Source organism: Scyliorhinus torazame, chromosome 8, assembly GCF_047496885.1.
Source record: "Scyliorhinus torazame isolate Kashiwa2021f chromosome 8, sScyTor2.1, whole genome shotgun sequence".
Classification (NCBI taxonomy): Eukaryota; Metazoa; Chordata; class Chondrichthyes; order Carcharhiniformes; family Scyliorhinidae; genus Scyliorhinus; species Scyliorhinus torazame.
In genome coordinates, this window is record NC_092714.1 from 25,747,432 (window position 1) to 25,774,035 (window position 26,604).

General features: G+C 47.8%; 1 protein-coding gene across 3 annotated transcripts in view; it reads right to left on the reverse strand.

Annotated features, from left to right (window-relative positions):
- The window catches only part of LOC140427693 (interferon-induced GTP-binding protein Mx3-like), an 86,820-nt gene that overhangs the window by 29,154 nt on the left and 31,062 nt on the right, over positions 1-26,604 (reverse strand). For all 3 annotated transcript variants that reach the window (XM_072513200.1, XM_072513198.1, XM_072513199.1), the window contains 6 exons: positions 23,494-23,648; positions 13,293-13,431; positions 10,596-10,794; positions 9,051-9,129; positions 7,528-7,650; positions 3,621-3,765 (listed from right to left, as the gene is read on the reverse strand). In XM_072513200.1, coding sequence (XP_072369301.1) covers positions 3,621-3,765; positions 7,528-7,650; positions 9,051-9,129; positions 10,596-10,794; positions 13,293-13,431; positions 23,494-23,648 — 840 coding nt within the window. The remainder of the gene's footprint in view (positions 1-3,620; positions 3,766-7,527; positions 7,651-9,050; positions 9,130-10,595; positions 10,795-13,292; positions 13,432-23,493; positions 23,649-26,604) is intronic.

The following is a 26,604-nucleotide window of genomic DNA, read 5'->3' on the forward strand; positions in this document are numbered from 1 at the left end:
TGGAGCCAGAGGCGGAGTCCCCCGGGGTTCCAAACCCGGTCTTAAAAGGACATTACATGAATGATCTTAAAGGCACATTACCCATTCATCACAGGGATGTTCTCCCTCTTTTGTTGGCAGGGAGGGGCCAGACTGTGAAATCATAGAAATCATCAAAATCATAGAATTTACTATGCCGAAGGAGGCCATTCGGCCCATTAAGTCTGCACCGGCCCTTGGAAAGAACACCCTATTTAAGCCCACACCACTACCTGTAACCTAGTAACCCTACCTAACCATTTTTTTGGGGACACTAAGGGCAATTTAGCATGGCCAATCCATCTAATCTGCACATCTTTGGACTGTGAGGGGAAACCGGAGTGACAGTGCTAACCACTGTGCTACCGTGCCACCAAGCAGTGAAGATGATGGTCTTACCGAAACTTCTGTTTGTTTTTCAGTCTCTCAATTTTTGTCTCGAAGTCTTTTTTTGTGAGGATAAATAGTTTGATTTTGGATTTTATATGGGTGGGCAGGGTACTTTGGGTTAGGAAGGCGTTTTTGGAGAGGGACAGGCAGAGGAGAGTTTTGGCTTTGCTGAATTTGTTGTATTACCACTGGAAGTGCGTCATGGGGGACGTGTCAGTGTGGGGGCGGATGCAGGGGTACGCGTTTGAGAGCACTGGCGCTGGTGCCTCTTCCGTCTCGCCGGCCAAATACTCCACGGGCCCAGTGGTGGTTGCATCACTCAGGGTCTGGAATCAGGGTGGCATGCTGGCACAGTGGTTAGCATTGCTGCCTCACAGCGCCAGGGATCTGGGTTCAATTCTGACCTTGGGTCACTGTGGAGACTGCACGGTCTCCCCCTGTCTCCGTGGGTTTCCTCCGGGTGCTCTGGTTTCCTCCCACAGTCCAAAGATGTGCAGGTTAGGTGGATTGGCCATGATAAATTTCCCTTGAGGGTGGGGTGGAAGGAATAGGATGGGGGATTGGGCCTAGGTAATGTCGGTGCTGACTCGATGGGCTGAATGGCCTCCTTCTGCTCTGTAGGGATTCTATGAGAACAGGTGACATTTTGGGATTGAGGGCATGTCGCTGTGGATGCCAATTTGTGACAATCATAGATTTATCCCAGCAGGGTTGGACTCACTGTTCAGGGCGTGGGAGTGGGAGGGGATAGAGAGATTCAGGGATTTGTTCGTGGGGAGGAAGGAGCTGGCCACGTGTCCAAGCTTGCCACCCCTGTTGTTGCTTGAAAAGATTATGTCTGAGGACGAGATAGGGGAAGGGTGGGATATTTATGGGGGAGTTAATGGGGAGGGAGAGGGTCTTTTTTCTGTTCCCGCAGCCGGCCAATGGAGTTCCCCATTTTGGCCACCCTACGCCGCCTGGAAACCCGCGGGCTTGGGTGCGCTGCCGGCGGACAGGAGGATCCCGCTGATGGAGAATTGCGCTGCACTTCTCCAGCAGGAACCACCTCGTGCTGTCTTCCCTTACATCGCGCCACCGGAAGTCGGGGTAAGGGACAAATGTTGGCCAGGATATTGGTACGGTTCTGCTGCTCTTAATCACAGAACAACATGGGATCTTTTCCATCCACCTGACCTTGATAGGGCATTGATTTAACACCTGACCCAACAGACAGCACCTTCGACAGTATTACTGAATCTAACAACCTCCTAACCCAGACATGGGGAAGACATTATCACCAAGCTGATTTGTACCATCAGACTGAAATGTTGTGACTTGATTCACTGATAAATTGCTACGTGTAAGAAAATAGTTTTCAATGTTATGTATTGAGGAATGCCATTGCGCAGTGTTCTTAATTATATGTTATAAGTGGGATGGAATCTATTGCTTGACTAACGCACAAAATCCATTCTTCTGCCACAGTGGTTACCACTGTTGCTTCACAACTCCAAGGTCACAGGTTCGATTCCCGGCTTGGGTCACTGTCTGTGTGGAGTCTGCATGTTCTCCCCTTGTCTGCGTTGGTTTCTTCCGTGTTCTCCGGTTTCCTCCCACAAGTCCCAAAAGACTTGCTGTTAGGTAAATTGGACATTCTAAATTCTCCCTCAGTGTACCCAAACAGGCGCCGGAATGTGGCGACGAGGGTATTTTCACAGTAACTTCATTGCAGAGTTAATGTAAGCCTACATGTGACACTAATTAAGATTATATTATTATTATTTTGTTCTTGTGTGAATTCTTGGCCTTCCCATTGACTCTGTGCTAGTTTAGTGCCTGAGGCAAAAAGCTTTCTGCTCCCATTTTCAGGTGCAAATCTTTTCAATGCTCCTTCGATCTTGCTCCTGGATTATTCACAGCAGTGTCTAGGGGATTATTCTTTCAAACCTGGAGAATCCAGGAGAATGCTGGAATGTTGGTAATGTTAGATGCCAGGGAATGGCAGTGGGAGAATGCTGCTGCATGTTATCCCATTAGATGATTACTCAAGGTCATCGTTGGAGACTACCACATTTTTTAAATAGGAAGAGCAGGGGCAAAATTGAAGGGCGGGACTAAAATGTATCAATTTGTCTGGAGGCCTTCTGGTCCTTTTCTAGCATTTTACCTGTGGATTTGGGACAGTTTGGGCCAAGAATGTCTTTGCTACATTCTCTGTCTCCTTTCTCTTATTGATTTAGATTAGCAAGTGCGTGAGCACATGAGCATAATAAAGAACTTAGCATGACACAGATTTATATATACATTTGTGTCCCTCAGGATGTCCCCAAGGGACAGGGAGGGCAGGCCTCCATCTTTAACGTCTCTCCAGATACACCCTCAGTCAGAAAGCTAGATCGCACTCCCAGACTTTCATGAAGACATGGGGGCCGGGATTCTCTGACCCCCATCGGGTCAGAGAATCCCCGGGGGGAGGCACGAATCCTGCCCCGCCGCCGGCTGCCGTATTCTCCGTTGACAGCGGCTCCCCCCCTGGCGATTCTCCAGGCCCTGATGGGCCGAGCGGCCGTCCATTTTTGGCCAGTCCTGCCAGTGTGAATTACTCACCTCACGCACGGCGGAACCTGGCAGGTGAGTATGTGGGGGCGGTCCTCGTGGGGGGGCGTGAAAATACACCAGCTGGTCTGCGCATGCGCGGAATCGCGGCGGCCGTTCCGCACATGTGCAAGTTCACGCCGGCCCTTCGGCGCATGCGCAAACTCACGCCTTTGCCGCCAGCTGGAGCAGCGCCAACCCCTCCGCCGTACACCTAGCCCCCGAACATGCGGAGAATTCCGCACTTTCGGGGACTGTTGACGCCGGAGTGGTTGGCGCCGGTTTTTCCACCGGCGGGGGACTTAGTCTCCAAAAGGGGGTATCCCACCTGGGGAGTCCACGCCAAGTTATATCAACAGAAACAAAGGTTTATTTACAAGGTTTTGGTACACTGCTCCTGGGAATACCCACCCGGGTCTGAGTAGGACAGTACCAAACTGGCCGACCTTATGTACGATGGCAATTAAGCTTCTGCCACATCATTAGCGGAGAAGACCGTCTTCTACAAGGGACACGGGAAATACAATTGCTCCCACCCTGTAAATCCAGTGCTGTGCAGGTTATGACACATACTATCAATCATACCCCAGCCAGCAGTCTAATTTAAAAAGGTAGCTCAAATGATTCATACTCACAGTTTGATACATTCTTGTCCAGAAATGAATTCCAATCTGTAAACTCTTTTCGGACTTTGGTGACGTACCTCTTCCCACTTAAGATATTCTGAGGTTCTTCCCCAGTGGTCAAGCTTCTTGTGTGATTGCAGAACTTATTGATTTTCTGCAATCAATTGAAGTATTGGAAAATTACCATTGTGAGAACACAGGAAAACATCATACAGGGAACAACCATTATACCATAAAGCTTTGTTCTGCCACAGACCATGGGCAGGATTCTCCAAAATCGCGTTTGGTGCGGGGGCGAGGAACCACTTTTACGCTCTCGCGATTCTCCAGTCCCCGGAGAATCACCCGCGCACAATTTACGTGGTGCTGCTGGGGAACGATTGCCAGAGGCCCTCCCAGCGATGCTGCAATCCCGACCAGCCGAATTCCTGACGGCGTGGTCTAACCACATCTGGCCGGTCGGGACTCTCGCGCGGCGGCTGCAGACTCAGTCCGCGGCTGCCCTGGTGGGGGGCGGGGAGATCAAGTACCGGGGGGGGGTGGCCTTACGGGTGGCCGGGGCGGTGATCGGGCGGGTTAGATAGAGCGGCGCGGGGCAGATCGTTGGGACCTTCTTTGTTGGTCCAGGACCGCCAGCTGAGTCCGCCATCACGTTTGGCGCGGGTGTTGGAGGCCGCCGCTGTGTGCATGCGCAGATTCGGAACCGGAAGTACGGGGGGCTATTCGCGCAGCAAAAGCTGCGAGAAGCTCTCTGGGGCTCGGTCAGCCCCTTGCAGGTAGGCGAATAGGTCTTCATTTTTTCAAGGAAAGTCTGGCGTGAAACGCCAGCGTTTTTACACCAGCGTGCGGACATAGCCCCATTTTTGGAGAATCCAGCCTCGTGTATAATCAACTCCATCTGCCCACTCAAACTCCCAAGAAAACTTTCTTTAAAATATCCCCTCACTCGCAGGCAAAATTCCACTACCGTATCCAGCCTTACATCTCACTTCATATGAATCCTAAAGCTGAGGTTTTTCTCAGGTCATGTCTGGATCTGCTGCAAATTAATTGATTACTACAATTAAATGACAACTGCATTGTTATTGTTCTGTTTGACTGTCAAAATGGACTCAGGCAATTGAGATGAATCCAGGCCTTTCTTCATTTAGCAATTACTAAACGTCTATGCTTCCATAATCCTAGCTGTTGTAATAAGGGTGTCTTGCCGAAGACGTTTTGAGACTTGTATGTTTGAACATGAACCCTTTATAGGTAGTCTTTAACTATTTGTAGTTCCGAGGGTTGGTCATGCATGGAGCTGTTGCTTCCCTGCACGTTGACTTCAGAGTATGCTTTCTAGACAGTTGTCTCCCCAGTGTGTCTTATCATGTGACTCTATACATCATACCATAGTCAATGCTATTCTCCAGTCCCATTTTAACCCTTGCTTTGCTGAGCACCTTTGCGTTAGAATGCATGCAGGCATATAATACATCATCCCCTTTCTTCTCTAAATAAAGCCTTCCTCCCGTCTACAGAATGTTACAGTACAATTGTCACTTGCTATCCCTGCTCACCCGTCTCAAGCCTCTGACTATGAATTCAGACTGGCTTGAAACTTGACAGTTCTTCCACATCTCGGTCTGTCACATTTGAATCATAGAATCCCTGCAGTGCAGAAGGGGGCCATTCAGCCCATCGAGACCGCACCGACCATTTGAAAGACCATCCTCCACAGATCCAATCACCGCCCTATCCCTGGAACACCACCTAACCTTTGGGGCAATTAAGCATGGCCAATTGAATTATCCTGCAAATCTTTGGACTGTGGGAGGAGACCGGAGCACCCGGAGGAAAGCCACCCAGACACGGGGAGAAAGAGCAAACTGCACACAGGCAGTGTCGGAATCGAACCCGGGATCCTGGCGCTGTGAGGCAGCAGTGCTAGCCACTGTGCCGCCGTATCGCCCCCAAAAGTGCAATATCTCAGCTCAGCACTCTACTGAAGTATCAGCCTCTTGTGCTGAAGTCTTGGAAAGGGCCTTGAACCCACAACCTTCTGACCTAGAAGCAAGAGTGCTGCCAACTAAAGACTGGTAGATTTGGAGGGGTGACAGCAGTACTCTGTTTCTGGTATTTCTCTCTTTTAACAACGTTTCTGCCTGTTGCAGAATCTGTGGGTTTGTCCCATTCCTTCTGAAGGGAATGTGCACTCCATTCATTCTTCGAGTGGAATCAGATTTTCATTTTTTTGGGTGTCTTACTGGACGTATATGTTTCACAAATGGAACGTTTCTTTCCATTTGCTTCACAATCTCAGACAAACGCTTGTTTGCTGTTTCATTCTCAAATTGTTTTGCAAGCTTACGAATCTTTTTATTCAGCTCAATGATTCTCAGCACCCAATGATCAGGCGCGCCCAGTGCATTTTCTCCTTCGACTTCCTTGCGCTTCAGTGTCTGATTTACAGTTTTCGATCTTATTTCTGTCTTTTCTTTCTCTCCGCAACAGAACTTTGTCCTTTTCCTTCGTTTTGGTTTGGCTGTCCCTGTGGAGTGTTGACTTGTTCCAGTTCTGTAATTGTGCTTCTTTATCCACTCGCAGTTTGGAAAGTTTGAGGGGTTTTCCTTTCAGTGCCTCCTCTTTGCCATTCAGCTGTTCCTTCAGCTCTCCAGTCCGCTCCTTATAACCCACCGGCTTCCTCCTGGAATACGGAACATTGCCGAGTTTTCTCTGCCAACCGGTTTGTCAGTTTGCTCAGAGTGATGTTAAATTCATTTTCCTTCTCTTCACAATTTTCTAGAAGGATAACTTTTGTCCGGAGGGATTCTTCCAGCAGTAAAGGTCTTTCAACAGGTTTTCCTTTACTTTGCAAAGTTTGCTGCCTTCATCTTGAAGGCACTTCGAGTTACTTCTGCTGCGCTAAGGTCTCTTGTTGCCCTTGGCAGGGTTAGCCTCTCTCTAGGGTCTCTTGTTGCCCTTGGCAGAGTTAGCCTTTCTGGGTCTCTTGTTGCCTCTGGCAGATTAGCCTCTCTCTGGGGTCTCTTGTTGCCCTTGGCAGGGTTAGCCTCTCTCTAGGGTCTCTTGTTGCCCTTGGCAGAGTTAGCCTTTCTGGGTCTCTTGTTGCCTCTGGCAGATTAGCCTCTCTCTAGGGTCTCTTGTTGCCCTTGGCAGAGTTAGCCTTTCTGGGTCTCTTGTTGCCTCTGACAGATTAGCCTCTCTCTGGGGTCTCTTGTTGCCCTTGGCAGGGTTAGCCTCTCTCTGGGATCTCTTGTTGCCCTTGGCAGAGGTAGCCTCTCTCTGGGGTCTGTTGTGATTTTATGTCCATGGCTGTTTTCTTTTTTCTTACATTTCCCTCTGAATTGTGAGCTGTGGGTTTATTTTATCTTTCATTTTCCCTCGCTTTTACGATTTTGGGGACTCTTTTTCTTCAAGTTTTTAAACTTTTAAAGCTTTCTCCTGTTTTGAAACAAACTCTGTCTTGATGTTCCAGTGATCAGGTACATGGGACAGAGCTGAGGGGCAAGTTGGTCTCTTCCTGCCTGTCAATTTCACCTGACTGCATGTAATTTCATTGTATTGGCTACTCATGTATAAGGAACTGGTTCTCAGACCTGGATTTGCAGGTTAGGTGGATTGGCCAAAGCTAAATTACCCTTAGTGTCCAAAATTTGCCCTTAGTGTTGGGTGGGGTTACTAGGTTATGGGGATAGGGTGGAAGTGTGGACCTTGGGTAGGGTGCTCTTTCCAAGAGCCGGTGCAGAGTCGATGGGCCGAATGGCCTCCTTCTGCACTGTAAATTCTATGAAAATTCTATGATTTAACACACTGCGTGACTCTCTACTCCAGTGAATTCAACTTCACTTGTCCACTGAGGACGGGCGATAATGTTACGGAAAATAGAATTTAAATCCAGTTGTTGAAATAGCCTTACCTCGATCATAAACATCACCTTCTCATCGTAGGCGATGGGGACTCCGCTGCTGTAGATTTTCAGATGTTGCATTGTGTTGCTCAGCTTCATTTCAACATCCTTCCTTAACTGCGGCAGTGATCTCTTGCAAAGATAAATCAGATCACTTTTAGTAACAGGCCAAGTTGATAAATAGACCTGGCCATTTTGATGATACCTTACCCCCATTGACCGACCTTCCTTTCCAGATTTCCCAATCCCTTGTAACCGAAGAAATACGAAGGAGAAATTTGTCTATCACAACCTGAGGAAAACCTCAAGTTATCTCGACAGCCGGTGAAGTATTTTTGAAGTCTGGCCACTGTTACAATTGTGGGGATGCGGCAGGATCACTGCATAGGGCAAGGTCCAAAACGGGCCACATGATAATCTGTTGGGATCGTCTGTACGGGCAGAAGATTCCAGCTCACCTCCGGAATACAGCCATGGAATCTTTAATGCTTATCTAAATGGGCAGACAGAACCTCAGTAATAACTGAGAAGATGGCACCTTCAACAGCGAGCACTTCCTCAGAACTGCATCAGAGATTTTCTGCGCTCAAATCTCTGAAGTGGGCCTTGGAGCCACAACCTTTGAACTTGTAAAACCATAAGACGTAGAGCCGAAGTCAGCCACTTGATCCATCCAGTCTGCTCTGCCATTCAATTAGATCATGGCTGATCTGATCTATAAAACTCAACAGCAATAGTGCTACCACAAAGCCTCAGCTGACCATTTGCGTCCATTTATAGTGTCTCATTTGATGGCCTTTCCTTGTAACTTATTCCTCAGCTTGTATTTCAGTGAAAAAGTCCCCTTTCATAGAATTTACAGAGCAGAAGGAGGCCATTCAGCCCATTGAGTCTGCACCGGCTCTTGGAAAGAGCACCCTACCCAAGGTCAACACCGCCACCCTATCCCCATAACCCAGTAACCCCACCCAACACTAAAGGCAATTTTGGACACTAAGGGCAATTTATCATGGCCAATCCACCTAAGCCGCACATCTTTGGACTGTGGGAGGAAACCGGAGCACCCGGAGGAAACCCACGCACACACGGGGAGGATGTGCAGACTCCGCACAGACAGTGACCCAAGCCGGAATCGAACCAGGGACCCTGGAGCTGTGAAGCAATTGTGCTATCCACAAGGTTACCGTGCTGCCCCATACTTTCACTACTAAACGTTTTCACTATTAAATTGTGTCCCCTTGGATTCAACTAATGTTCATAGCCCAGGAAATAGATTTTGAAAATGAATGCACGAGCAGAAGGTTTTCCCCCATGTGCTGCATTCTGGGATCTCGAGCCTGGAGGTCAGAACTCCCAGTATGATATTATTGTGTGGAAAATCCCATGGAATATCCAAAACATGCTTGAATCAAACAAAACCCTCTCTGGGAATACTAACTTGTAGGAGTCCCCCCTCTGAACCCTGGGTAAGAGGAAACATGACAATCCAGATATCAAAGAGATTATAGATCGTATAACAAAATATAACTTACGATGATGTGATTGACAAGTTCCGTTGTTAGTCTACTAGCTAAACACGGGATGCTAGCCTTCCCCTCATCCAGAAGCTGCCTAAATAGTCAATTCAAAAAAAATGCCAGTGTGTTGGGATTGATGTATTGTGAACAAATAACAAAACGCTTAGTCGAGGAAACAGAATTTATAAAAATATTTTAACAGGTATCGTTGTTTTCAAATTCCTCCATGGCTTCATCCCTCCCTATCTCTGATAACCCTCTGAAATCTTTGCATTCCTTACATTCTGGTCGCTGGCGCATCTCAAATTTTAATCGCTTCATCATTGCCAACCTCTGACCTGTCCTTCCCATTTGAAGATGTTCCTTAAAACTACTGACCAAGCTCTTGGTCATATTGTCCTAAAATGAGCTGAATTTTTCCAGGTCGGGTCACAATCCCAATGTTGTCCTTTATTCTGAGTTGGGGACTCGGAAGTGGACTTGACGCCTCCTGGAGTCCCGTCCAGTTTTCATTGGGGACTGGATTCCAGCACTGGAGGTTTGGTCAGTGCTGGCCGTTGGTCTCTTTTTGTAGAGTAGGTGCTGCTGAGGGGCCAGTAGCAGGAGTGGCAGCATCGACACAGAGTAGGGGAGCAGCCGACATTGTATCAGGCAGAACTTAAATGGAGACATCAGTCTTCATGCAGTAACTGCAATGGCATACCTCCTGCTTGGAGAGACCTGAGCAGTACACCTTACTGCTGACAGATTAGAAAACGGCCTCAAATATTTCATTCCTCTGACCTCCCCCTGCATTGTTGTGATCGTGACACAGCGGGGTACTCTGTGCCATCAGGAAAACTTCAATCTATTGGCAGGAAAGGGATTGATTGCCCTATTAAGTTGCCTAATTAGTTACCTTCAGCTGCCAGGAAGGCTGAATGCCTTCCTCCAGGAAAGGTGCACGGATGCAGGAATATGTCATGGAGTCGGCCCAATGTGATTTAATCAAAATTTCAATGCTCATTCCCCCCCCCCCCCCGCGGTCTCCAACATCCTGCCTCCAAAGCTGTCTCCCTATGGGGCTGGGAAAATTCATCCCGATTTCTCCGTATGTGACTCAACACCAAATTTTGTTTGATATTGGAAATAAAAACAGCAAGTGCCGTTTCCTATCATTAGTCTGACTGATAATCTGATGAACATTTTGAAATGAAGATTACAATGATAATGAAAGGTTATAGAGATGGAATGCTTCCAAATTCAATGCGTGATGCACCCTAATGACCATATGGAAATTTAAAAAATTGCATGTGCCTCATTGTCAATCCACCGATTATTGGTGATACTTTTCGAATACTCTTACCACTTGCTTCAAAGTATGTCATTAGCACACTTCACCAACAACAAAATATGCGATCTTTGGCTAAATCTGTACAGATGTTTGGATGCAGATTAAAATACTTAAATAAACACAGAACGTGCAGGGAAATGGGTCATAGGTAAGTCTAGGGACCAAGGTTGAAGAGTTAGAAAGGAAAATGGGAGGAAATTAATTGGAAGAAAGTCTTCACACATTACCTAAACTGTTCATGGTCTTCAAAAAATGCCTTCTCTTTTGTGATTGCATCATCCAGTGTCAATTTGTCATTGATGTCCTTTTGCCCACGGCACTTGACAATCATGTAACCTTTCCTCAGCTCCACTACTATGTTTCGTACAATGTCGACCACATTCGCCTCTGTTCCTTTATCGACCAGGTCAGGTTTCGTTAAAATGCCTTCAGGTTTAAAATAAAGGCAAAATAAATTGACTCGGTTGTGCCATTTCTGTTCAAACAGTTCAAAATTGCATTGAATTCGCTGAGAGTGCGAATTCGCTGAGTGGGAATTCGGTGAGACTGGGAATTCGCTGAGACTGGGAATTCGCTGAGAGTGGGAATTCATTGAGTGCGAATTCGCTGAGAGTGGGAATTTGATGAGAGTGGGAATTCACTGAGACTGGGAATTCTCTGAGTGGGAATTTGGTGAGAGTGGGAATTCGCTGAGTGGGAATTTGGTGAGAATGGGAATTTGGTGAGAATGGGAATTTGGTGAGAGGGAATTTGGTGAGAGGGAATTTGGTGAGAGTGGGAATTCGCTGAGAGAGGGAATTCGCTGAGTGGGGATTTGGTAAGAAAGGGAATTTGGTGAGAGGGGGAATTTGGTGAGAGAGGGAATTTGGTGAGAGTGGGAATTCGCTGAGAGTGGGAATTCGCTGAGTGGGAATTTGGTGAGAGTGGGAATTTGGTGAGAGTGGGAATTCGCTGAGTGGGAATTTGGTGAGAGAGGGAATTTGATGAGAGAGGGAATTTGGTGAGAGAGGGAATTTCGTGAGTGGGAATTCGCTGAGAGTGGGAATTTGGTGAGAGTGGGAATTCGCTGAAAGTGTGAATATGGTGAGAGAGGGAATTTGGTGAGAGAGGGAATTCGCTGAGAGTGGGAATTTGGTAAGAGAGGTAATTTGGTGAGTAGGAATTTGATGAGGGGGAATTTGATTAGAGTGGGAATTTGGTGAGGGGGAATTTGGTGAGGGTGGGAATTTGGTGAAGGGGAATTTGGTGAGAGTGGGAATTTGGTGAGGGGGAATTTGGTGTGAGTGGGAATTTGGTGAGGGGCAATTTGGTGAGAATGGGAATTTGGTGAGGGGGGATTTTGGTGCAGAGAAGAAAGCGGTGCTGCCTTTTAGCCTCCAACACTCACAATGGTTTGTGTCAGCCTGAGGACCTGAGGCAGTAAGTGTTTAACTTTTTGCCCCACCTTAGTGCAAGTTAGTGCATAGAAAGCAAAAACTTACAGCGAACTAAAATGTAGATCTAAATAATGTGAATGATCCAGATTAATATATGCCAGAGCATGTCTCCTGCCAAAACCTTTGTGGGAGTTCATTCGCAGAGCGAACCGTCAGGGACAAGGGGCGCGATTCTCCACTCCCACGCCGGTTGGGAGAATCGCCTGGGTGCCAAAATTTCCAGGTTGCCAGTCCGACGCCCTCCCGCGATTCTCCCAAGCGGCGGGAACAGCCCGGTCGAGTTTCGCGGGCAGCAGGCCGGAGAATCGCCGGAGACACACAAAATGGCGATTCTCCGGCACCCCCGCTATTCTGAGGCCCGGATGGGCCGAGCGGCCAGGCCAAAACGGCGGGTTCCCCCCGGCGCTGTCCACACCTGGTTGCTGCAGTCGTGGGCGGTGCGTGAACGCTGGGGGGCGGCCTGTGGGGGGGGGGGGCCGAGGGGGGATCCTGCACCGGCCTTCACCTGGAATGTGGGGTGGCCCGCGATCGCTGCCCACCGACTCTTCGTGCCGTCCTCTCTGAAGGAGGACCTCCTTCCTTCCGTGGCCCCGCAAGATCGGTCCCCCATCTTCTTGCGGGGCATATTTAGAGAGGACGACAACCACGCATGCGCAGGTTGGCCGGCGCCAACCCGCGCATGCACGGATGACGCCTGTTATGCGGCGCCGGCCGTGTCATCTATGCGGCGCCGCTTTTACGCGGGCGACAAGGCCTGGCGCGGGTAGGTGACGCGGCCCCGATCCTGGCCCATTGTCAGGGCCTGAATCGGTCAGGACCGGGGCCGTTCCGCGCCGTCGTGAACCTCGACGGCGTTCACGACGGCGCGGCCACTTCGGCGTGGGAATGGAGAATCCCGCCCAAGGTGTTTGACCTGTAACAATCAGCCTCATGCTCAGCACCTTTAGTCAGCTATTGCACTTTGAGGTATCTTCATAAAACAATCGGAGAGCCACAGGTTCAAGATATATTCTTCTCACTTGCTACATGCAATTGATGTGGCAACATGCTGCCTCAATGAACCTTTTGGAATGCGTTATCTTTCTGTAAAGCTCTTCCGACCGCCCAAGACAAACACCCATTACCAGACAGTAATATCTAGAATTCCAGAACAGGCACAAATCAATAGGTGTTAGTGTGGCTGTGCCACAAGACTATGGGTGAGAAAACCATTTGGCCCATCTTATCACGCATGATGGTAGAATCTGCAGTTGCCCCACCACAGCCCCTGTTGTCCAACTCCTCCAGAAATGAACTAGATAAATATCAGATGGGAACGAGGAGGGGTGATGCTCAGACCTTGCACAGAATGTGTTGACCGGACAATGAACTCTTTCACAATCTTTTGGTGTCTTCACTTTACCAACACCACAACAGAAAGATTTGTCTCTGTCGGAGGGGCCAATTGAAGGCCTCGTAGTTCCCTTTTGTTAGCTGATATGCAATTACCCAGAGTTCTCTCTCCGGAAGGGTCCACTTCCTGGGCCATTTTCAGAGCTTCAGTGGTTGCTATGTCAACGTTGCATGGCACAACCACAAGGTTAATTGTTTCTTGTTTCTGAATGAATGACTTGATGAGTTTCTTAATCTGAAATGTAATACACCAGATCACATGATTATAGAACATAAAAAACATTTGGTGAAACCTTTGACAATCCATTCGATGTTCATCGAACAACAAAACTCGTGCCATTTTCCTTTTGCAGGCAGGAAAATTTATTTTTGCATTTTGATGTAACAGCTGAATGGACTTGAAGAGATTGGTAAATGTTGGTGTAATTTAAAAATTAGCACGAAGGGGTAGGACAAAAGGAATCCTGTTTGGGAGGACCATGGGGGTTTGCGGGGAGGTCCCCAGTGTGAGAAGAGGGGGGGAGATTTATCCACATGTCTGTGGGGGGTGGGGGATAGTGTTCCCCTTGCCCGTGGGGTTGGTCCCTCATGAGCCTTTTTCTTGGGGGCGGGGGGGGGGGGGGGGGCGGGGGGGGCGGGGGGCGCCCTGGTGAGCGTGAGGGGAAATCATAGTTTAAAAAGTGGATAATTCTTCCGACTATAGAATAGAGAACACTGCTCTAAAGAGGAGCATACAGACTTTGGTGTATCAATGCATATGCGTTGAACGAGGCAGGACAGGTTGGGTATGCAGTTAATAAAACACACGGTATCTTGGGCTTCAGTAATAGCGGCTGTTATGGGCCAGAGTTTAACAACTCCAAAATGTACTATGGAGTCCACCAAGGGCTGGTTTAGCACAGGGCTAAATAGCTGTTTTTTAAAGCAGACCAAGGCAAGCTAGCAGCATGGTTCAATTCCTGTACCAGCCTCCCCAAACAGGCACCGGAATGTGGTGACTAGGAGCTTTTCACAGTAACTTCATTTGAAGCCTACTAAGCGATTTTCATTTCACTTTTTTCATACCTGACCTGTAACGTTTTATTGATTTTGGCTACGATGAGCACACGAGCCTGCCTTTCAGGTGTTATTTAACAGAGTTCTTAGGTGCTTTTAATCACACAAAAAAAATCTTTATTCTACAAATTTAGTTAACATTTGTATACACATACACAGTAAGAACTTTTATCAACTACAAACATAAAGACCCCACACAGCTACAGTAATCTAGGTGTAACCCTGAATGAATTCCCCCTTAACTGTTCCAATTCAACAACAAAATCCAAGTAAAACCAGAAACCCCTTTTCAAAGGTGTGGTCCAGCACACGGCACACTTACTGGTATAAGACCTGTTATTGATACTCTGTTCCTCTTTTCAAACAGCAGGTTTGAATTCCTCCCTAAAGCAATTATCTCTTTTAAGTTACCAAGCAGTTTGGAAACAGCTTTTAAAATGAAGATAGAGAGAGACACTTCTTTTAACCTGTGCAGTTCAAACCAGTCCAAAAATTCTTAGCGAAAGTAAAACTCAGAGCCACAGCCCAGCTCGGCCCACACAATGACATCACTAAAGCCATGTGATAAGACAAAAACATTTCTTAAAGGGACACTCCCATGACAGAGCATAAAGTAAAAATGCAAATAAGTTATTTTCAACTCTATATAAAAAACTGGTTTGGCCTCAACTAGAATATTGCATCTGGTTCAGGGCACTTCATCCTATGAAGGCATTAAAGAGAGTGCATAAAAGATTCACGAGAATGGATCCAGCGGTGAAGAACCTCAGTTCCATAAATAGATTGAAGAAGTTGGGACCATTTTCCTTCGGGAAGAGATGAGGGGATTTTAGCGAGATATTCAAAGTCATGAGGGGGTTGGACAGGGTGGATGGGGAGAAACTGTTCCCACTCGTGTAAGGATCGAGAACTATTAAAAGAGGTAATAGTCGGCATAAGGGAAAAAACCTTTTCACGCTGCGAGTGGTTAAGGTCTGGAATGCACTGTCTGACAGTGTGGTGGGGGCGGGTTTAACCGAGGGATTCAGAAGGGAATTAGACTTACCTGGAAAGTAAGAATGTGCAAGTTTACGGGGAGCGGCTGAATGGCCTCTCTCTGAGATTTGTTCTTAACTATTACACTTTAATATTACGTAAAAGAATGGGACATCCCAAACCAGTTTTTTTATATATGAGTTTAAAATAACTTACTTGCATTTTTACTTTATGCCATGTCATGGGAGTGTCCCTTTAAGAAATGTTTTTGTCTTATCACATGACTTCAGTGATGTAATTGTGGGGGTGGAGCTGGGCTGTGGCTCAGAGTTTTACTTTCGCTTTGAGTTTTTGGACTGGTTTGAACTGCACAGGCATTGGCCCAGAAAATTAGTTCAGTATTGGTAGTTTTAATAAATGTAAAACATTTATGCAGAGCAAAACGTGAAGAAAGAAAGACTTCTTTTTATCCAACACTTCGGGATGTCCCACTGTTTTACATAATATTAAAGTGTAAGCGATCCCCCTTCTCTCACCTAACCCGGGAATGGTATGAAACCCGGTGAAGGGGAAATTGACATTGATAAATAACAAAATAACTGAGACTAAGAAACAAGAGTCCGGAGAAGGTGGGAGCGGAACATGCTGAATCTGTAGTGTTCAACTGACCCTGTTGACTTTAAGGACTGGCATGACGTTTCTTTGCGGAAATCAAAGTTTAAGTGACGTTTAACTCCTAACGTCTAGCCGTCTTGATTCTAAGCCTGTAATGTGATTAATGTCGTGTAACTGTGCGATTGTGAAAGGAAGTGAATGAACAAAATCCTGCAAGATGGTGTTCTATGAGATTAACTATAAATCAATGAGGTTAAAGTTATTGTGGAATTTGTAACAAACACTCCACATGGGCTGGTTGCTTGAAAATCGAGAAACATACATAGAAAATAGAAGCAGGAGCATTATTATCAAGACTGATCGTCAAGTTCAATACCCTAATCCCCCCCATATCCCTTGATCCCTTCAGCCCCAAGAGCTATATCTAATTCCTTCTTGAAATTGCACAACTTTTTGGCCTCAACTACTATCTGTTAAAGTGAATTCCACAGATTTACCACTCTCTGGGTGAAGACATTTCTCCTCACCTCAGTCCTACCCCTTATCCTCAAACTATGACCTCTAGTTCTGGATTACCCCAACATTGGGAACATTCTTTCTGGATCTACCCTGTCTAATCCTGTTAGAATTTTATAAGTTTCTATGAGATCCTCTCTCACTCTTCGAAACTCCAATGAATATAATCCTAACCGACTTAGTCTCTCCTCATATGACAGTCCCGCCATCCCAGGAATCAGCCTGGTAAACCTTCGCTGCACTCTCTCCATAGCAAGAACATCCTTCCTCAGGTAAGGACACCAAAACTGCACATAATACTCCAGGTGTGGCCTCACCAATGTGCTATACAATTGCAGCAAAACATCTCTATTCCTATACTCAAATCCTCTTGCTATGAAGGCCAACATACCATTTGCCACTTTACTGGCTGCTGGGCCTGCGCGCTTACTTTCAGCAACTGATGCATGAGGACACCAATGTCTCGCTGAGTATCCACTTCTCTCAATTTACACAATTCAAATAATAATGTCTTTCTATTTTTGCTACCAAAGTAGATAACATCATATTTATCCACATAATACTGCATCTGCCATGCATATGCCCACTCCCTCAGCCTGTCCAAATCCGGCTGGAACATCTCTGTATCCTCCTCACAGCTCACCCTCCCACCCAACTTTATATCATCTGCAAATTTGGAGATAATGCATTTAGTTCCCTCGTCCAACTCATTAATATGTAATGTTAACAGTAGGAGTCTGAGCACAGATCCCTGCGGTATCTCACTAGTCACTGCCTGCCAATCGTAAAAAGAAGTCGGCAGAGATGAGTTCTTTGTCTTGTTAATTGTGTGAGGGCTGGAGATCAAAGAACCCGCACCCAATCGCTGAACCTTGAGTAGGAAGGTTCGGCCAATCCAGAGCCGATCACGCAGGGAGCAAGCACTGAGCGGGTTATGATACTGGGCCCCGAGGTGATCGCTAGACAGATCAGGATAACGCTGTCTGATCAACTACTTGGAGATCAGGAGAGAACTGATCACTCGCTCCAGTCCGACTCTTGAATATTAGGCTTAGGAGACCTCATGTGGGCACGGGAGTATAAGTTTTATTGAGTGTAAGATGTTTAGAGTGCCAAATAAACTTTTTTTTTTTTTTTAAATATTTTATTGAAAATTTTTGGTCAACCAACACAGTACATTGTGCATCCTTTACACAATATTATAACAACACAAATAACAATGACCTATTTTATAAACAGAAAGTGAATAAATAATAAATAACAAAAATGAAAACTAACCCTAATTGGCAACTGCCTTATCACAAGTAACACTCTCCAAAAATATAATTTAACAGTCCAATATATAATTATCTGTAGCAACGACCTATACATATTATACAGTTATATTAAGAACCCTGAGAGCCCTTCTGGTTCCTCCTCCCCCCTCCCCCCACCCCCCCCCATCCACCCCCCCCCCCCCAGCACCCCCCCCCCCCCCCCCCCCCACCCCCCGATCCTGGGCTGCTGCTGCTGCCTTCTTTTTTCCATTTCATCTATCTTTCTGCGAGGTATTCGACGAACGGTTGCCACCGCCTGGTGAACTCTTGAGCCGTCCCCCTTAGGACGAACTTAATCCGCTCTAGCTTTATAAACCCTGCCATGTCATTTATCCAGGTCTCCACCCCCGGGGGCTTGGCTTCTTTTCACATTAGCAATATCCTACGCCGGGCTACTAGGGACGCAAAGGCCAAAACATCGGCCTCTCTCGCCTCCTGCACTCCTGGCTCTTGTGCAACCCCAAATATAGCCAACCCCCAGCTTGGTTCGACCCGGACCCCTACTACTTTTGAAAGCACCTTTGTCACCCCCATCCAAAACCCCTGTAGTGCCGGGCATGACCAAAACATATGGGTATGATTCGCTGGGCTTCTCGAGCACCTCGCACACCTATCCTCCACCCCAAAAAATTTACTGAGCCGTGCTCCAGTCATATGCGCCCTGTGTAATACCTTAAACTGAATCACTGATTGAGCCAGGGGCTCAATCGCCAGTGCAAACACGAGGACGACGAGTTTACCCTGCTTAGGGCATCTGCCCACAGCCCTTCCTCGATCTCCTCCCCCAGCTCTTCTTCCCATTTCCCTTTTAGTTCATCTACCATAGTCTCCCCTTCGTCCCTCATTTCCCTATATATATCTGACACCTTACCATCCCTCACCCATGTCTTTGAGATCACTCTGTCCTGCACCTCTTGTGTCAGGAGCTGCGGGAATTCCCTCACCTGTTGCCTCGCAAAAGCCCTCAGTTGCATATACCTGAATGCATTCCCTTGGGGCAACCCATATTTCTCGGTCAGCGCTCCCAGACTCGCGAACTTCCCATCCACAAACAGATCTTTCAGTTGCGTTATTCCTGCTCTTTGCCACATTCCATATCCCCCATCCATTCCCCCCGGGGCAAACCTATGGTTGTTTCTTATCGGGGACCCCCCCAAGGCTCCAGTCTTTCCCCTATGCCGTCTCCACTGTCCCCAAATCTTCAGTGTAGCCACGACCACCGGGCTTGTGGTGTAGTTCCTCGGTGAGAACGGCAATGGGGCTGTCACCATAGCCTGTAGGCTAGTCCCCCTACAGGACGCCTCTCTAATCTCTTCCACGCCGCTCCCTCCTCCTCTCCCATCCACTTACTCACCATTGAAATATTAGCGGCCCAATAATACTCACTTAGGCTCGGTAGTGCCAGCCCCCCCCTATCCCTGCTACGCTGTAAGAATCCCTTCCTCACTCTCGGGGTCTTCCCAGCCCACACAAAACCCATGATACTCTTTTCGATCCTTTTAAAAAAAGCCTTCGTGATCACCAACGGGAGGCACTGAAACACAAAGAGGAATCTCGGGAGGACCACCATCTTAACCGCCTGCACCCTCCCTGCCAGTGACAGGGACACCATGTCCCATCTCTTAAAGTCCTCCTCCATCTGTTCCACCAACCGCGTTAAATTTAACCTATGCAATGTGCCCCAATTCTTGGCTATCTGGATCCCCAGGTAACGAAAGTCCCTTGTTACCTTCCTCAACGGTAGGTCCTCTATTTCTCTACTCTGCTCCCCTGGATGCACCACAAACAACTCACTTTTCCCCATGTTCTATTTATACCCTGAAAACTCCCCAAACTCCCCAAGTATCCGCATTATTTCTGGCATCCCCTCCGCCGGGTCTGCCACATATAGTAACAAATCGTCCGCATACAAAGATAACCGGTGTTCTTCTCCTCCTCTAAGTACTCCCCTCCACTTCTTGGAACCCCTCAACGCTATCGCCAGGGGCTCAATCGCCAGTGCAAACAATAATGGGGACAGAGGGTATCCCTGCCTTGTCCCTCTATGGAGCCGAAAATATGCAGATCCCCATTCATGACCATGCTCGCCATCGGGGCCCTATACAACAGCTGCACCCATCTAACATACCCCTCTCCAAAACCAAATCTCCTCAACACCTCCCACAAATAATCCCACTCCACTCTATCAAATGCTTTCTCGGCATCCATCGCCACTACTATCTCCGTTTCCCCCTCTGGTGGGGGCATCATCATTACCCCTAACAGCCTCCGTATATTCGTGTTCAGCTGTCTCCCCTTCACAAACCCAGTTTGGTCCTCGTGGACCACCCCCGGGACACATTCCTCTATTCTCATTGCCATTACCTTGGCCAGGATCTTGGCATCTACATTTAGGAGGGAAATAGGTCTATAGGACCCGCATTGTAGCGGGTCCTTTTCCTTCTTTAAAAGAAGCGATATCGTTGCTTCAGACATAGTCGGGGGCAGTTGTCCCCTTTCCTTTGCCTCATTAAAGGTTCTCGTCAATACCGGGGCGAGCAAGTCCACATATTTTCTATAGAATTCGACTGGGAATCCATCTGGTCCCGGGGCCTTTCCCGCCTGCATGCTCCTAATTCCTTTCACCACTTCTTCTACCTCGATCTGTGCTCCCAGTCCCACCCTTTCCTGCTCTTCCACCTTGGGAAATTCCAGCCGATCCAAAAAGCCCATCATTCTCTCCCTCCCATCCGGGGGTTGAGCTTCATATAATTTTTTATAAAATAATAATTTTTATAAAATGTCTTGAACACTCCATTCACTCTCTCCGCTCCCCGCTCCATCTCTCCTTCCTCATCCCTCACTCACCCTATTTCCCTCGCTGCTCCCCTTTTCCTCAATTGGTGAGCCAGCAACCTGCTCGCCTTCTCCCCATATTCGTACTGTACACCCTGTGCCTTCCTCCATTGTGCCTCTGCAGTGCCCGTAGTCAGCAAGTCAAATTCTACATGTAGCCTTTGCCTTTCCCTGTACAGTCCCTCCTCCGGTGCTTCCGCATATTGTCTGTCCACCCTCAAAAGTTCTTGCAGCAACCGCTCCCGTTCCTTACTCTCCTGCTTCCCTTTATGTACCCTTATTGATATCAGCTCCCCTCTAACCACCGCCTTCAGCGCCTCCCAGACCACTCCCACCTGGACCTCCCCATTATCATTGAGTTCCAAGTACTTTTCAATGCACCCCCTCACCCTTAGACACACCCCCTCATCTGCCATTAATTCCATGTCCATTCTCCAAGGTGGGCGCCCTCCTGTTTCCTGCCCTATCTCCAAGTCCACCCAGTGTGGCGCGTGATCCGAAATGGCTATAGCCGTATACTCCGTTCCCCTCACCTTCGGGATCAACGCCCTTCCCAGCACAAAAAAGTCTATTCGCGAGTAGACTTTATGGACATAGGAGAAAAACGAGAACTCCTTACTCCTAGGTCTGCTAAATCTCCACGAGTCTACACCTCCCATCTGCTCCATAAAATCTTTAAGTACCTTGGCTGCTGCCGGCCTCCTTCCAGTCCTGGGCTTCGACCTATCCAGCCCTGGTTCCAACACCGTATTAAAATCTCCCCCCATTATCAGCTTTCCCATCTCTAGGTCCGGAATGCGTCCTAGCATCCGCCTCATAAAATTGGCATCATCCCAGTTCGGGGCGTACACGTTTACCAAAACCACCGTCTCCCCCTGTAGTTTGCCACTCACCATCACGTATCTGCCCCCGTTATCCGCCACTATAGTCTTTGCCTCGAACATTACCCGCTTCCCCTCTAATATAGCCACCCCCCTGTTTTTCGCATCTAGCCCCGAATGGAACACCTGCCCCACCCATCCTTTGCGTAGCCTAACCTGGTCTATCAGTTTCAGGTGCGTTTCCTGTAACATAACCACATCTGCCTTAAGTTTCTTAAGGTGTGCGAGTACCCGTGCCCTCTTTATCGGCCCGTTCAGCCCTCTCACGTTCCACGTGATCAGCCGGGTTGGGGGGCTTCCTACCCCCCCCCCCCCCCCCCCCCCTTGTCGATTAGCCATCCCCTTTTTCCAGCTCCTCACCCGGTTCCCACGCAGCTGTATCTCCCCCAGGCGGTGCCCCCCCGCCCATCCCCTCCCATACCAGCTCCCCCCTCTCCCCAGCAGCAGCAACCCAGTAATTCCCCCCTCCCACCCCCCCCCGCTAGATCCCCCGCTAGCGTAATTACTCCCCCATGTTGCTCCCAGAAGTCAGCAAACTCTGGCCGACCTCGGCTTCCCCCCGTGACCTTGGCTCGCACCGTGCGACGCCCCCTCCTTCCTGCTTCTCTATTCCCGCCATGATTATCATAGCGCGGGAACCAAGCCCGCGCTTCTCCCTTGGCCCCGCCCCCAATGGCCAACGCCCCATCTCCTCCACCTCCCCTCCTCCCCCCATCACCACCTGTGGAAGAGAGAAAAGTTACCACATCGCAGGATTAGTACATAAAACTCCTCTTTCCCCCCTTTGTAACCCCCCTCTTCGCCCCCCACATTCGCCCCACCACTTTGTTCAAACGTTCTTTTTAATAACCCGCTCATTCCAGTTTTTCTTCCACAATAAAAGTCCACGCTTCATCCGCCGTCTCAAAGTAGTGGTGCCTTCCTCGATATGTGACCCACAGTCTTGCCGGTTGCAGCATTCCAAATTTTATCTTCTTTTTATGAAGCACCGCCTTGGCCCGATTAAAGCTCGCCCTCCTTCTCGCCACCTCTGCACTCCAGTCTTGATAAACGCGGATCACCGCGTTCTCCCATTTACTGCTCCGAATTTTCTTTGCCCATCTAAGGACCATTTCTTTATCCTTAAAACGGAGGAATCTCACCACTATGGCTCTGGGAATTTCTCCTGCTCTCGGTCCTCGCGCCATCACTCGGTATGCTCCCTCCACCTCCAACGGACCCGCCGGGGCCTCCGCTCCCATTAACGAGTGCAGCATCGTGCTCAAATATGCCCCGACGTCCGCTCCCTCCACATCTTCAGGAAGACCAAGAATCCTCAGGTTGTTCCTCCTTGCATTGTTCTCCAGTGCCTCCAACCTTTCCACACATCGTTTCTGATGTGCCTCATGCATCTCCGTCTTCACCACCAGGCCCTGTATGTCGTCCTGATTCTCGGCTGCCTTTGCCTTCACGACCCGAAGCTCCCGCTCCTGGGTCTTTTGTTCCTCCTTTAGCCCTTCGATCGCCTGTAGTATCGGGGCCAACAGCTCTTTTTTCATTTCCTTTTTGAGCTCTTCCACACAGCATTTCAAGAACTCTTGTTGTTCAGGGCCCCATGTTAAACTGCCACCTTCCGACGCCATCTTGGTTTTTGCTTGCCTTCCTTGCCGCTGTTCTAAAGGATCCACTGCAATCCGGCCACTTTCTCCTCCTTTTTTCATCCGTATCCAGGGGGGATTCCCTTCTGGTTTACCGCACAGTGTTTTTAGCCGTCAAAATTGCCGTCGGGGCTCCTATCAAGAGCCCAAAAGTCCGTTTCACCGGGAGCTGCCGAAACGTGCGACTCAGCTGGTCATCGCCGCACCCGGAAGTCCGTGCCAAATAAACTTGTGCGCGAACAATAATTTGGTAGTCTTTGGTTGTTGATGCCCAGAGAAACGTCCAAACCTGAGTGAAGGATCGTAACTTACAAAATGCATTATGTTATTAAATTACAAAGATGAGGTCACACTTGTTATATGGGGGTCTGGGTTGGCAATCTATGTATATCATGACTTCACAAAGGACAATGAGATTATTGTCTTAATATTTAGCAAGGTGGCCTATTAATTGAGTTCTTCGTACCTGCTCTCCTATATTTATCGGCTGGTTGCCAACTGCGACTCTGGCGATTCCTGGCAAGTCGATAAGAGTCAGATCAGGAACATTGGTGGATTCGATTTCCAGGCTGATTAATTCATGGCTGATTCCCAATCCATCCCCCGCGATTGCATTCTGGGCTGGGAAGATGTCACATATGAGAAGTAACTGGATTAGATATCATGATAAGGCCCACTATCTTGTGCAGTTAGCTGTTAATATAGCTTAACGAGAAATCAGGCTCAAATGTATTGTTTATGAGGCTTATTGCAACATCTTCCTCAGCTATGTACATCCAACTGATGCCTGAACTTACAATAATAATCTTTATTATTGTCACAGGTAAGTTCACAGCAATGAAATTACTGTGAAAATCCCCTACTCGCCACACTCCAGCGCCTGTTCGGGTACACAGAGCGGGAATTCAGAATGTCCAATTCACCAAACAAGCACGACTTTCAGGACTTGCGGGAGGAAACCGGAGCACCCGGAGGAAACCCACGCAGACACGGGGAGAATGTGCAGACTCCGCACAGACAGTGACGCAAGTGGGAATCGAATCTGGCTCCTTGGAGCTGTGAAGCAACTGTGCTAACCACTGTGCTACCGTGCCGTCCATATTGTAAGCCAATCACCCAACTGGTTGCACCTACTGATGTCACTGAATATTTGATGCATCTATCAAAAGTATTGGTGCTCAATCAATGACTCCAGAAGCGAGATTGGATGACAATTGAAGGCTTTATTGGACTAGATGTTTCACCCAGCAGCGCAGGTACAGAATGCAGCTGCCAGGGAGGCACAGACTCTTATACTCCGCCTTACTGGGCGGAACCAGCATGCAGGCTTCACCAATGATCTTCCTGTCTCAGGTACCTCCCACACCAATGGTCTTACAGCATCAGCCTGGGTACCGTAATATCCCTAATACCGACTACCACAAGTATGGAATAGTTACCTGCAGCTCTGCATCAATATATAAGCTGATAGCTGCAATCTGGTATTCTTACAAAGCCCAAATGTTTGTTATGGATCTGTCAGCATCTCAGTTCATAAGTGAACTTGATGTTGTGAGGCCTTGATTAGGCCTCAGATAGAAGACTGTCCAGTTTTGACATGGTGGCTGATATTGAAGCTTTTGGAAGGGGATGAGGAGGGCCAGGAGCCTAATTGCAAGTTTGAAGCATCTTACTTGTGAAGATAGTCGCACAATCCTGGGGCGCTACACTTTAGAGATGAGTAGACTGAGAGAATTTGACTGAAGTTCGTGATTAAGAGTATAGGCAGAGTTCGCATTGATAGCTTGTTTCAGCCAGGTAGGATAGTGAGGGCCAGGCGGAAAGGTGGGGTGGGGGCTGGTTACCATTTCAAGCTAGAACGAGGTTGGATTTAGGAGGTGGTTCTTTTTTTAGGAGGTGGAATGGCCCTGTGGAAGAAGCTGCCAGATCATCCAATGGACGCCTATTCGCACAATTATGACAAGTTGGTACTGCTCATTCTCCGAAGAGGAAGGTTCAACAGTGTTTTCCCTAAATTGACCGGCCCTTTGCCTTTTCCAGGGTACTGCATGCCTCTCGGGATGGCTGAGTGCATTTATATTGTTTAGACATTTAGTGTCTAAACATTAAGATTGTTTAGTGTCTAAACATTAACATTGACCTTAGACATTAAGGTCAAAGCATTGTGACCAGCTGAATGGATCTTTTCCTGATTGTTATTGTTTAAATGTGTGTAGATCATTAAAAATATGTTTTGTATTAGGAGATCTGTCAGGTGCATTTGATCTCATTCTTTCAGGATATTTGACACCTTCCCATCACTGCACCTAGAATACAAGGAATCTGTTCATTTTTGTCTGGTTTAGGGGCTGGTTTAGCACAGGGCTAAAGAGCTGGCTTTGAAAGCAGACCAAGGCAGGCCAGCAGCACAGTTCAATTCCAGTCCCTGCCTCCCCGAACAGGCGCCGGAATGTAGTGACTAGGGGCTTTTCACAGTAACTTCATTGAAGCCTACATGTGACAATAAGCGATTTTCATCTTCTCTCTGTATCCTTTCTTCCACTGCAGTCAGTGCGGCACCAATTTCAATTGACTATAATTAGAGAAAGGCGATTTATTTGGGGGATTCACCAATAAAGAGTGCTTGAGTGTTCAATTCTCAAAGGTGTAAAGATATTAGCTATCATGTCATATTTATTCTCTTGACTTATTAAAATTAGATACGAATATATAAACCCTCCACGTGTCCCCAAAGTCCCTGAAAGCCCCAATGCCAACTTAGTGCCAACTCAAGTGAACCCATGCTTCCCGCCAACCACCCTTACACACTCCATGCCACCTCACCCAGTGTCCACCTTGGTCAGACCTCAGGACCTATGCTGAAACTAAATAAAGTTCTTAAATGTCTGACAATCATTGGTAAAAATTTAACTTCCTTTAATCCCTTATAAAAACTAACACTTCTATTCATAATCCCACCTTGAAGACTTTATGAGCACTTGGAGCTGTCAGTCAAACTGCGGACTGATCGTGTGAGGATGGATGTTATTTTTTATAATAGTTTTGGGAATATTGGGCGGGATTCTCCGGCCGTGCCGGCGACCGGAAAATCCCACTGATGTCAATGGACCTTTACATGGTCCGCGTGCTGCCTGGGGCGAACTTACTTGCGGTGGGCGGGGCGGAAGATCCAACTCATTGTATTATTCGCCAAGGAGGCTGTGTGTGTGTGTGGGTGTGTTTGCTTCTTTTGGGGTTACCAAAGAAACTAACTCAACAAATTGAGGGATAAATTAAGAGACAGCGCCGCAATGGGATGGTGCATCAAAGTAAACAGAATCTCAAAGGAAACTTAAAACATCAAGAGGCATCGAAAGAACGCCTCCGTTACTGTGATGCCCACCGGATATGGAAGGCCTCCAGATGCTCTTTTTCCAGGGATACCCAGCAACAAGCATAGCCACGGAAGGCGGGCTGACAGTGGGGATGGACAATCCCCTACATTGCCCACCGGCTGCAGATATTAATGGTCAGGTTGGCCAGCCCCAGAAGCAGGCCCATGATCATAGAATTTATGGTGCAGACGAATTCGGGCCAT